Source organism: Muscardinus avellanarius, assembly GCF_963383645.1.
Source record: "Muscardinus avellanarius genome assembly, chromosome: 11".
NCBI classification, from domain to species: domain Eukaryota; kingdom Metazoa; phylum Chordata; class Mammalia; order Rodentia; family Gliridae; genus Muscardinus; species Muscardinus avellanarius.
Genome location: NC_137797.1, coordinates 58,313,691 through 58,326,660, shown reverse-complemented (window position 1 = coordinate 58,326,660; position 12,970 = coordinate 58,313,691). Strand labels below are relative to the sequence as shown.

At 43.5% G+C, this 12,970-nt stretch overlaps 1 protein-coding gene across 1 annotated transcript in view; it reads right to left on the bottom strand.

Annotated features, from left to right (window-relative positions):
* Window positions 1–1,911: 1,911 nt before the first annotated feature.
* The window catches only part of PPM1H (protein phosphatase, Mg2+/Mn2+ dependent 1H), a gene marked incomplete at both ends in the record, with an annotated part of 281,266 nt that continues 270,207 nt past the window's right edge, over window positions 1,912–12,970 (bottom strand). The window contains one exon of the mRNA XM_080705408.1: window positions 1,912–2,059. Coding sequence (XP_080561534.1) covers window positions 1,912–2,059 — 148 coding nt within the window. The remainder of the gene's footprint in view (window positions 2,060–12,970) is intronic.

Here is a 12,970-nt window from a genome sequence, read left to right as displayed (position 1 = left end):
AGTAGCTCTGCAGGAAGAAGACTAGATAATTTGATGCTATTCTACCAGATCCTCTAGGGCAGGACAACAGCTTGCCTCAGAGACAGAAGTGGTTTTTGAAAGCGATTCTGCCATTCCTCTTAACTGAGGAGCAGCAGGTGTTTATGGCGTCTGGTGCATTTGCTGTTGCTGTGCTTGTGAGGAGCACACAGAGGTGGTCCACAGTGGGGACAGAAGTCTCAGTTCTTAGGCAGCTATGACATGATGCTCTAGAGCAGGGACTGGGAGAACAGCATGAGGATGGAGAGCCTACCCAACTGGAATTCACATTTTATTTATTTTTGTGGTACTGGGGATTGAACCCATTCTACTTCGAAACTATAACCCCAGTCCTGTTTTTTAAAAAATTTTAAACAGTGTCTAGCTAGGTTGCTGAGGGTCTTGCTAAATTGCCAAGGTTGACTTTGAAGCTGTGATTCTTCTGTCTCAGCTCCTCAAGCACTGGGATTATGTCTGCCTTGGAATTCACTTTTATGAAAATGCCATCTTGAATGGGTCTTGCACAAAGATGACAGAAAGAGGGCTGCTGACGCTTAACAGGCTTCTGCTACTGCTCTGTGTTGAAGGGAGCTGGAGGATAGTCCTAGCCCATGAAATCTGAGTCTAAAACTCTCCTCAAACAAAGCATGGTGAATGGATTCAAGGTCTTTCTTTCTTTCTTTCTTTCTTTCTTTCTTTCTTTCTTTCTTTCTTTTGTAATATTAGGGATTGAACCCAGGTGCATTCTACCTCTGAGACATATTCCATTCCTATTTTTTATTTTGAAACAGGGGCTCACTGAGTTGCAAACGGCCTCACTAAGTATCTGAGGCTGTCCTTGAACCGGGATCCTCCTGTCTCAGCCTCTCAAATGCTGGGATGACAAGTGTGTGCCACCAACATGCCAGGGCTCAAGGACTTTCTAAACTGCTCCATTAAACACTGCTTTATAACTATCCCCACGACACAGCAAGTGGGAGAGGGCCAACCATTTCAGAAATAAAGATCCTGACTCTTAGAGCCACACCAGGGGGGCTGCCGAAGATAATGAACTACTGGTCCAGAGAAACACCCATATTTTCAAGAAAACACACAGATGTGATGAGAAAATGCAACTAGGAACAAACATTACACAATATGGTTGCCCTCTGTCATGCAGGGCCCTGTTTCAGGAGTCTGCCTGGGTGGCGAGGGCCACAGGAGAGAGGGACAACCCAGTCCTGGGTTGGACTCTGACACAGAAATTCCTCAGTAAGGAGATGGAAAGTCCCAGCCTTGCTCTATGATGAGGATGGGGGAGGGGAAGCAAGAAAGATTCAAGGAATGTGAGAAAAAAAATCCCAGCCTCACCCCACATCACCACAGAAGTATCCAGCGAGACAGAAAGAAAGAGGGGTGAGGAAGGCAGAATCCCTGAAATGAATCTCAAACTGCTAGAAGTGGGCGACTTCACTCTCTGAGGCATGATCCCCAACTTCCCAAAGCGACACTTTTAAACCACACAGAAATTGGCAGCTTGACAGACTGAGGAAACTTCTGCCACTTAAACCTGCAAATGGCTGCCCCAGCTATTCTAGATAAAATAAATATGACGTATGTGCCCCAAACAGGCAGGAGCCACCAAGAAAGCCTAGGAAAGAAACCAACAAATCCAGAACACTCAGTAACAAGCTTTGTGTTCTGCTCTGGTTGAGTCCAGACCTGTTACTACAGAAGAAATGGAAATCTAGGGGTCATCTTGAAGCTCAGCCAGGGGCCTTGTGGCAGCAGACTCTCCGCCTGGGTGGAGGGGAGAGCACATCACCTGGTACTCAGCTGTGCATCTCCCAGTTGCCCGCCCAGAGGCATCCCAGTTTTCTTCCCCTCGATTCTTCCAATCCCCTGGGTCATTTTTCATGACAGTTTATTTCCATGTATTAAAGGAATGACATATACAGAAATGTCATCTCCTGAGCCCAGTCGGTCATTTGATATCCGCCATCCTCTGTCCTTCAGGACACCCCGGGCACGCATCACCAGGTCCTGAGCCGCCAGTGTGTACCTGTGCAGGGAGAGGAAGGAATAAGACAGTCAGTACCCCGTCAGGCAGAAGCCATGCCAGGTGAGGCGGGAAGGGAGGTGGGGAAGTTTTCAAATACCTTAAAGTCAAAAGAGGCTTAGGTCAACTTTTCCCAAAATGTGGAATGTCTAATGTGAGATTATTATTTAGTCAGTAGATGGACAGGGCATTATTTATATAGATTAAATATATATTAAGTGATCTCCTAAATTATGTCACACCTCTGTTCTCTTTTTCTTTTCTCTTGATGCTGGGAATGGAACTCAGGACCATGTACATGCTAAGTATGTGTGTATGTGCTCCACTGAGCTCATGTGTGTGTGTGTGTGTGTGTGTGTGTGTGTGTGTGTGTGTGTGTGTGTTACTGGGGATAGAACCCAGGGGCATTCTACCTCTAAGCTATACCCTATCACTATTTTATTTTTATTTATTTTGAAACAGGGTCTCACTAAGTTGAGGAGGGCCTTGCTAAGTTGTTGAGGCTGCCTGCGAACGTGTGATCTTCCTGTCTCAGCCTCCCAAATACTGGGATTATAAGCGTGCACCACCACGCCGGGCTCTAGGCCCTGTTTTGAAGTTGCTAATTATATTGAGGAGAGTCTTAGTTTAATGTTAGCATATCTTAATTAAGATCTACTCAGACTCAGAACGTTCCATGATGAATAGTGTCTAGTTAGAGAAGTACACAGAAAAAACAAAAACTTCCATTTTTAACATTTATTCTTAGGAATATACTACTTTTGTGACAAAGGATGGACATTTTCCATTTATGGTAAGGGCAAATCTCATTTTATTTATTTTTTCAGAACTGGGGATTAAACCCAGGGGCATTCTACCTCCAAGCTATACCTCCAATCCTATTTTTTATTCTTTATTTTGAAACAAGGTCTCTCTAAGTTGCAGAGGGCTAAGTAACTGAGGCTGGCTGTGAACCTGCGATCCTTCTGTCTCAGTCTCCCAAGTAATGGGATTACATGCATGTACCACCATGCTTGGCTCAAATCTCCTTTTAAAGTAAAAATAAAAAAATTTAGCTGAATACAGTGGCATACACCTGTAATTTTTGATGTGGGATTGGGAGGCTGAGACAGGAGGATTGTAAATCTGAGGCCATTATATGGTACCTTAGTAAGAACCTGTTTCAAAATGAAAAATAAAATAGGGTTGAGAGTATAGCACACAGGTAGAACACCCCTGGGTTAAATTCCCAGTACTACAAAAAATATAATTAAATTAAATAAAAAATTTGCCGGGCGTGGTGGTACCCGCTTTTAATCAATCTCCGTGCTCGGGAGGCAGAGACAGGAGGATCATGCAGGTTTGAAGCCAGCCTCGCTGGCTTATGAGACCGTGTTTCCAAATAAAAATATAAAATAGGTCTGGGAGTGTAGCCCGGAGGTAGAAGGGTTGCCAGGAACCCCAGTACCACCCAAAAATAAATAAATGAATAAAGTAAGCTGATTTTTAAAAAAATTTTTGTACTGGTGATGGAACCCAGGGGCATTCTACCTCTGAGGGACACTCCCAGCCCTATTTTTTATTCTTTATTTTGAAATAGGGTCTCACAGAGTTGCAAAGGGCTTCACTAAGTAGCTGAGGTTGTCCGCGAAACACGATACTCCTGTCTCAGCCTCCCAAATGCTGGGATTACAAGCAAGAGCTACCACACCCGGCTTAAAGTAAACTGACTTAAAGAAAGATATTAGTAATAGTGTGTGTGCTATAGAAAGAGAGCAAGACTATGAAGGTTTTATTTTGTGAGTGACTGATAAGCCTTGGTGTAGGTGAGGTGCTCTGTTCATCTTTATTAATGTCACAGTTTCCTACAGATCAATGTAAGAACAGCAAGGGATCCCTCAAGAATTTGAAAATAAGATTTCTCCTTGAGACTTAAACTATAAACTTTAAAAAGAATAGCACTGTAAGCAGATGACAAGTGTTAACATCTAGAGAAAGTCTAGCATGGGAGGCAGCTGGGTGGGCCTTGGTCTCGGTTAGCCTTGGGGCATCAAAATGTGGTGGAATGTTGGTGGGTGTCTATCCAAATCCGGAATACTGAACGGGAAAGAGAGTCTTTGCTGACAGATTTTAAAGAAATTTAGTTCCACTGGCAGGGCTATACTTGGTGTGAGGTAGATTATTCTCGTAGCTTGTGCCAGTAAATGTATGATTCACCTTTATTCTGATTTACCATTCACCAAATAACCTTCTGATTATGATCTGCCTCCCTGTGTGGGCTTGCCTACAGAAAAAGAATAAGCTAGTTATTTGTACTTGAAGAATATCGGTCAGTTATTTTTCTGTATATAAATGTCAACTGGCATCTTGGTTTACAGATCAATCTTGTGGACTTGGTCAGTGTGAGCCCCACTCTAATTAGTGCTGAATTTATTCTTTGTATCTTGATTAAATCAGATTCTGCACCTGAAAAGTTAAGAGCCAGATTCTGGTGAATCACCAAGAAAATAAATGTCTCCTTATAAGGCGTCTTGGAAGCCGGCCTGTGAGACTTTTACAAGGGACCACCCCGATGTTACCAGTGACCTTCCTCCACACGGCGTGTCTCAGCCCTGCTTTCCGAACGCCAGAGAATTCCTTAGCGAAAAAAATTCTGGCAAAACCCCTTTTGAATTTACAGATGCTCCTATAAAAGAGACCTGATTTTAAGAACAAGGACTGTAGCGTATGACTTCAGGATTATGAAGGTTCTAAATTACAGCACATTTGAGAACCAAGTCTACTTGTACAGCCCAGGTAGGAAACAGAAGTTCTGCACGCACACACACGGCACCCAGCACAAAACGAATACTTCTGCTTCCGGAGGATGAGTAGTGGGTGGGTAGGTGAGACACTTTGGGTATCTTGTATGTGTGTGTGGTACTTGGGATGGAACCCAGGGGCTCTCTACCATGAGCTACACTCCCAGCCCTTTTTATTTTTAAATTTTGAGACAGGGTCTCCCTAAATTGCCCAGGGCGGCCTTAAACTTGTGATCTTCCTGTCTCAACTTCCCAAGAAGCTGGGATTATAGGCATGAGCCATCATGCCCAGCTTCATTTTTCTATTTGTACTAAGAAAATTATTGGCTTTGAGGCAGAAATTTTTCAGTTATATTTGGGGGAAGATACAACTAACTAGTTCTCTCTGAGTCTTCTTCTAAGATCAGGAAATAAACAGAAAGGCATCCAAAGAAGCCTTTGACTAAACAGCCAAATAAATGTCTCAGAATCCACAGACTATAACTCATTTCATTCACTGTTCCCCAAAGAGCCCCTCAAATGCTCACCCCAGGTTACTCTTAGTTTTATATTAAACCTTATACATGCTATATGGTCATGTGGGGAAAGTCCACCAGCAATATTATAGTGATGTTTATTGTTGTGGTGACTGACCAAGCTCTGGGCTTTCAATGCTTAGATTTAGAAACCTGGCTGGGTCAAGAAACTGATTCATCCTTCAGAGCTGAACACACCTTAACCAAACTCAAGGGTCGACTCAGTGGAGAAAATTATGGCAAGCTGTGAGAAAATATGGCTGACAATAAAAGACACTCAGAGAGGTCAAAAAAGCAGATATGAGGAATCAGACACTGTTCTCTGTGGATCTGAAGTCTGGAAGCAAAGAGGCTTCAACATGTCCTGCAGACACAGAGAAACGGCTGAGAGGTTGACCCAGGGTTAGGGCTGATGTCTCACTAGCTTTATTCAAGTCATGAAAAAGCATCATCTACAGCAAAGGCAAGAGGCCACCACGCTGCTGTTGCTAGTGACTTGGGGTATTTTTTAAAACAGTCAAAATTAGCTTTGGTATTTTATATTTAAAAAAAAAAAGGCACTAGGTCACCTACAAAAGACAGTTACCCAAAACTCTCATTTCCCTGACAACTCCATACCATTATGGTTTTCATTGTTAAATGTGGTTGTTGCTCATTCCAAGAAACCTTCCTCAGAGGCTGCTTCTCTCTTCACTGGCCATTCCGTCTTCCCTCAGGTGAAATTTTATTTTATTGTGGTACTGGTGATGGGATGGAACCCAAGGGCATTCTACCTCTGAGCTACACTCTCAGTCCTTTTTGTTTTGAAATAAGATCTTGCTAAGTTACTGAGATTTGCACCAGGTTGCTGAGGCTCTTCTCCAACCTACAATCCTCCTGGTCTTAGCTTCCCGGGTACTATGATTACAGGTGTTTGCCACTATACCTGGCTCCCTTTGGTGAGCTTCGTGAGGGAGAAGTCCACTCATGTTTTCTCAATTTCTTAATTCCCATTTTCTTCCTCTGTCTCTTATTAGGAGGCCCAATATCCTTCTAATTTATACGCTTAAGGCCCGATACAGAGGTAATTTCTCAATTTTCATTCTGCCTAACCATTTTCCAAAGCAGATATTGCTGACCATTTTCTTTATCCTTGAAATACATTCTTCTGGAACATGCCATTACACAAAGTTCTCCTGAGCCTGGGTTTCCATGGCATGTGGTACAAGTTCTCTGTGATGGTCATTAGGTCACTGACTTCCTTTGTAGGCCCCAATTAAGACTTAGGAAGCTGAGCGTGGTGGTGCACACTTGTAATCCCAGCATTTGCGAGGCTGAGACAGGAGGATTGTGGTTCACAGACAGCCTCAGCTACTTAGCGAACCCCTTTGCAACTCAGTGAGACCCTGTTTCAAAATAAAAAATAAAAAAATAGGGCTGGGAGTGTAGCTTGGAGATAGAATGCCCCTGGGTTCCATCCCCAGTATTGAAGAAAAAAAAAAAAAAAAACTTAGGAAGAAGAATTCAGTAAGTCTTCAGTTATTTTTATTTCCCCATCCATCATCTTGAGTTAATGGCATCCTAGTCTCTGATGCAAGAAATTACAATCCTTTTCAATGCTACTTTCTCATGTTATTCAATTATAAAATCCACAAGGTAGAGTAGAACTCATCAAGTGTACATTATTTTAAGGCAGTTTAATTAGGGCTACATGGTTAATAAAAATAAAATCTAATCTTACAGTCATTAAGAATTAAATTTGCTTATTGTAAGAAGATACATCTGAACTTATTTTGCCACCATATGCACACACACACAGCTTCGTTTGTATTTCCTATTTGTTGTATTTTTCTAGTGCTGGGCGTGGATCCAAGGGCCTCATGTATGTTAACCAAGCACTTTACCACTCAGCTATGCCCCGCTTCCCTTCATTCTTGTCAGTTTGATAAATTATTAAAATATCTCCTCTCCCCTAACTGGTTTGGAAATGTTATTTTATTTCTGTTCTTTAAGTAGTTATGCTAAAAGATAGATAACATCTATTTTTAATAAATACGTTAATATTTCTGTCCTGAAAATGAAGCTGAGAATGGTTTCTTCCATCTTCTATGATACTGCCTAATATTTTAGTTTCTCACCTGTTCTTAGGCCTTCACTACTCATTATTATCACTTATAATCCAGACATATAAATAAACAAATAAAATGAGCAGGGGTGTAGCTAAGTGGTTTGAATGCTTGTCCAGCATGGACGAGGCCCTGGGTTCAATCTCTAGTACCTCAAAACAAACAAACAAACAAACAAACCAACCAGTAAAACAAAACCAAAAAACCCAAGACAAAATCCCAACACACTAACTTCTTTTTTTTTTCCATGTCTGTCTTCCTTTTGGATTTAATTTTCTTCTATAGAAGTACATGTTTAATAATTCTTTTTTTTTTTTTTTTTTTTTTGGTGGTACTGGGGTTCCTGGAAGCCCTTCTACCTCTGGGCTACACTCCCAGACCTATTTTGTATTTTTATTTGGAAACAGGGTTTCTTAAGCCAGCCTGGCTGACTTCGAACCTGAGCAATCCTCCTGTCTCCACCTCCCAAGCGCGGGGATTACAAGCGTGCACCACCATGCCCGGCCCAATAATTCTTTTAATGATAGTCTATAAAAGATAAACTCACCTAATCTTTTGACAAAAAAATGGTTATTTTTTTCCCTCTCAGCTTGAATAATAACCTTATTAGGCATAGAATTCTAGATTGATTGTTATTTTTTCCTCAGCTGTTTGAAGATATTATTCTACTTCTGGTTTCTAGTCTTATTGAGAAGAAATCTGTCTTTTATCACTTCTTTATAAGCAAATGTTCTCAGTCGGGTGTGGTGGCCCACACTTGTAATCCCAGTATTTGGGAGGCTGAGACAGGTGGATCCCGGCTCACAGACAGCCTCAGCTACTTAGTGAGGCCCTTTGCAACTCAGTGAGATTCTGTTTCAAAAATAAAGAATAAAAAATAGGGCTAGGGGTATAGCTCGGAGGTAGAATGCCTCTGGGTTCCATCCCCAGTACTGCAAATAATAATAATAATAATAATAATATGTTCTCAGTGGTATTTTTTCAAATTTTTGTTGTTTTGTTGTTGATGGCATGAAGTTCCACAAAGATATAACAATGAGGATTCTTTTTTAATTTATCATGGTTAGAATTCATTTTATTTCTTCAAAGAGAAAATATTTAATTCTGCATAATTCTGGCCATAAACTCTGTAACTGTTGCTTCTCCTCTATTTTAAATATATTCTCCATAAATGCTTACTAGACCTTTCCATTTTACCTTCCAGATTTCAAGTCACTCAGAGTTTCAGTAACTTAATATTCAATCCAACTAGCAAGTTACCTTATTTCAGTGACAGTGTTTCACTATAACACTTTCTACTCGGCTCTTTACCAGCTCTACTTGATGATCCTATTTTCACATGGCTAACTCTTCTCTCAACCTGCTCTATTACAACCTGGTTGTCTCCAGGGAGTTTGAGGGAAGGCTCCAATCGTATCTAGTTCTTCTTCTTCATGGTGGGTCTGAAGGTTTGATACAAGCTGCTTTTCAGAAAGCACATGTTTACTATGTGCTCCGGGTTATCTACAGTGATTTTTATTCTTTATTTTGAAACAGGGTCTCACTAAGTTGTGGAGGGCCTCACAAGTAGCTGAGGCTGTCCGCAAACCGTGATGCTCCTGTCTCAGCCTCCAGAATGCTGGGATTACAAGCGTGCGCCACCACGCCCGGCTAACAGATTTTTAAGTTGCCTTTACTGGGTGTGGTGGGTGGTTTGGATCTAAAATGTTCCTCCAAGGCTCGAATTGCAGGCTCAGTCTCCAGCTTGTGGCTCTGCTGGGAGGTGGTAGAAACGTTAGGAGGTGGGTCCTAGTTGGGAGAGGTGGGTCACTGGGTGCACTGGGTAGAAAGGTATATCTGGTTCCCAGTCTGTTTCTCTTGTTCTCCTTTTTGGCCACCATGTGGTGAGCAGCTGCTTCCTTCACTACGTGCTTCCGAAGCCATGATGTCTGCCTCACCCTGGGCCCAAAGAAATGGAGCCAACTGACTGTAGACTGAGGCCATGAGCAACAATGAATATTTCCTCTTTTAAGTTTTTTTTTTCAGGTATTTTTTCATAGCCTCAAAAGCTCACACACTGTGTGTGGCTTAGAGTCCCATCATCAAGCCACAGAAGTAGCAGGAGGATTAACTTCATCCTTCTTTTGTGTGGCAGGTCTACCTAGCCATTTCTTCTTCCTTATAGAATCTCAATTTTCCAAATATCTGCTCTCATGGAAGGACAACCCCAATCTGAAAGAGCACTTAGGGAGGTTCCCTCTTGGTCCCACACTGCTCCCAGTTGCTCAGATTCTTTTACAGTACTTCTCTCTGTGATGGCCCTCCTTGTCAAAGCTCATCGAACACATGTGCTATCCCTCCCTGTCCAAGAGTACGCTCAATGCACAACTGTAGGGAAGTGATTAAACCCTGCATTCGATAGGTGTACAGTGTAACTGAGCTGGGACCAGCTTCCTGACCTGCCCTTTGTGATACAGGAGCTCCAGCGCGCTGGAGTGAAAGCCAGGATGCTCAGGTCCGATGAGATCACTTGCAGAAAGCTTCCCTCATAAACAGATTGATCGGCTCAGCACAATGCAACCCCAGGAACCCAGCTTTCTGAGTGAAGACTTGTTGCTCCAGTCCCCATAGTGGGCTAGATGGGTAGCCACCTTAGAGCACCTTAGCATACACATTCAAGAGTCATCTTGCCCCAGGCCTGAAATTATTTGCAAGGCTGCTTTTCATTTATACTTTTTATCCAGAAATTTTTCTAGAGAGGAAGAACCATTTCTCCTTGCTCCCATTTTTCCCCCTTCCAATTTCTACCTTACAGGAGCTGCCTAGGTTGGAGACAATGAGAGGAACTGCTTAACGTGTCAATAAGACAGGAGATTTCTACTGATTTGGGTACTGAAGCTGAACATCGGGGCATGTATGTGCCATAGACTGAGGGACGGAAGGATAAAGTTTGAGTTCAAATGTGAAATACAAGCACAGAACATACAGAAGAGAAGTAAAGAATAGGGTATTATAGCTGAAGCCAGGGAATAGGGGATGGGTTCTGTTATACGTGAGTGGGGCCCCAGGGGCAGGCTGAGGAGCCCAGGGTTTCTGGACATGGCCGGGTATCATCAAATACCTTATTTGGGATCACATCGCCAGTCTGCATTAGGGAATCGTGGGAGCATTTTGAAGTGCGCACTCTCTCCTTGGGGACATTCTCCCAGGAGACAAGTTTTGAATTCTGAGCCCATTTTTCTTCTCTAGCTGAAGCTTTCAATATTGATCGGCAAAGCTCTGTTAAAAGAAATGGCTGCAGGGGAGGGAGCTGACTTGGCAAACTTCACAGGGCTGTGCTCTGAAGGGGGCAGAGCAGAGAAAGGACAGCAGGGCCCCCACCGCCCCCATGAGGAAAACAAAAAAGGAAGAGGGGCTGAAGAACTATGGGAGGGCCAAAAGCTCTTTTTACAACCACCTACTTGAAAGTCAGGGCAGGAGGAGGCCGATAAATCCTCGCTTCTCTCTCTTGTCCTTTCCACTCCTGTGACAGTTTTTGACTCTTTCGTCTCCTCAGTGGTGCATAAGGAAGGGCCCAGGGTATGGGTATGGATTGCTAGGTTCCAACCCTGGCTTTCCCACCACCCAAATGGGTGGCTCTTGAAAAGGTCCTTAGCCTCCAAGAGTCCCTCTTTTCTTACTTGTAGGTTTGGTATATTAACATTGTGGACTCAGAAGGCTCCTGTAGGCCTAACGAGATTTCCCCATAAAGCATTCAGCACCAGCCCTGTGTTGGGGCGTGGCCAGAGGTCGATAAGTGTTAGCTATCATTTTCCTCATTAGCCATAACATGCCTTTCTCCTTCCCGTGATTTCTGGCCTTAATGACATCCCTCTTACACGGTCTACTTCATACCCATCAGAATCACTGAAGTGTCAACAAGACTCTAACTGAGCCTTACAACCATTTAATAGTTAGAATTGGGTGGGAACTTGGATTTGCCATTTGGAGGGGACAAACAGGGTCTTATATGGAAGAGGGTAGGTGGCAGGAACTAGGGAATTAATGTGTTCCAAATATTTGCATATAAAAGGCGGCCTCTGTCTGCTGATGCTCCCTCACTAACACCATGTGATGGGAACTGGAGGAGGAATCCTCTTTGCATTCGGAGCAGGCCTGAGATTTAAGAGGTGGGACGCTCTCCCCAGCTTCAGAATACTGGCAGGGATCTCGGGTGGCTGGCGGTGAGGTGGGGGCTGACTTGGAGGTGGCCTTTGTTTTGTTTGAAGAGGGGCAATTTAGAATTGGGAGGAGGAGCCTATCTGAGGCTCACTGATGGGAGCTGGACCTCACCTTAGGGAGCAAGCTCTGAAGCCAGAAAGCAGCTCACACCAGCTCCTGCCCCTCCCCCTTAGTCCCCCTCACTTTGGGGACAAGGACTCTATACAAGCAGACCCTGAGACACTGGAACAAGGTCGTAAACTAGAGAAAGCCCCCCACCCTCTGTGGGAAGGGGGGAACCACCAGTCTTTGTCCACGTCTGCACCTTGGCACTGGCTCCGTGGTTTCTTAGGCGGTGAGATGCTATTTTGGTTCAAATCCCAAACCACAATATTTCAATACCTATGGGGCATAATGCACCATCTCCATCTCAGTCCTCCCCAGGCAAACCTTTTGAAATGCCTGCTGTAGCCACACAGCCAGGCCGTCATACAGCTTTGCTCCAGCCGCCCTCACAAACAGCGCTGAGGCTAGAAAGACTGGCTGGTGTGCTGCTGAGAGGCGGCAGCAGCCAGGATGGCAGGCCGACTTCCAAATTCCCACGGATCTGAATATGCTAAACAGTGCACGAGAAACAAAAACGCAGATTTTATCTAGTCTTCAAACACCAGATCAAACACGAATTTGTTCTTCAAACCTGTAGGTGATGCAGTGGGGGGCTGGGGCTGGGTGGGAGGAATGCTTCCTTTTTGCATTTGAGGCTTACTTTTGGAAAGCCATATGGTGCTGGTGAGGAATTAGTTCAACTAACTCAGGAAAGATTTCAAAAAAAGGACCTTTGTCTTTGCCAAAATAAGTTTCAAGTTATCGGGGTAATGCGAACTAGCATTTAATACCAGCATGAATGCCGGTTGACAGTGTTGGTGCTCCTTTAACTATTAACCGTCTACTGATTAACTTCTTTCTTTTCAGGCACACAGCTGACCAGAGTGTGGGTGTGAAGAAGTACCTTAGAAGCATGACCATCAAGAAAGCAGCTCTTATTACAGGGAAGAGAATTATGAACACTGATACTTAAGACAGTATAGTCTATTAGTGCACTGGGAGCATAGCTCAGTGGTATTGTGTATGTTTAGCCTATACAAGGACCCAGGTTCAATCCCCAGCATATACACATGTACACAAAAGTCCCTGGACTGTCATGGCAGGAGGACAGAAAATCATTTTGTATCTTTGGATAGGCCCAAGATACAAAAACTGAGGTTTCCACACGTAAGTTTTGAGAAATAAAGGAGCAGGGCAAAGCTTTGCTGAGTCTTGCCTGGGTATCAGGGC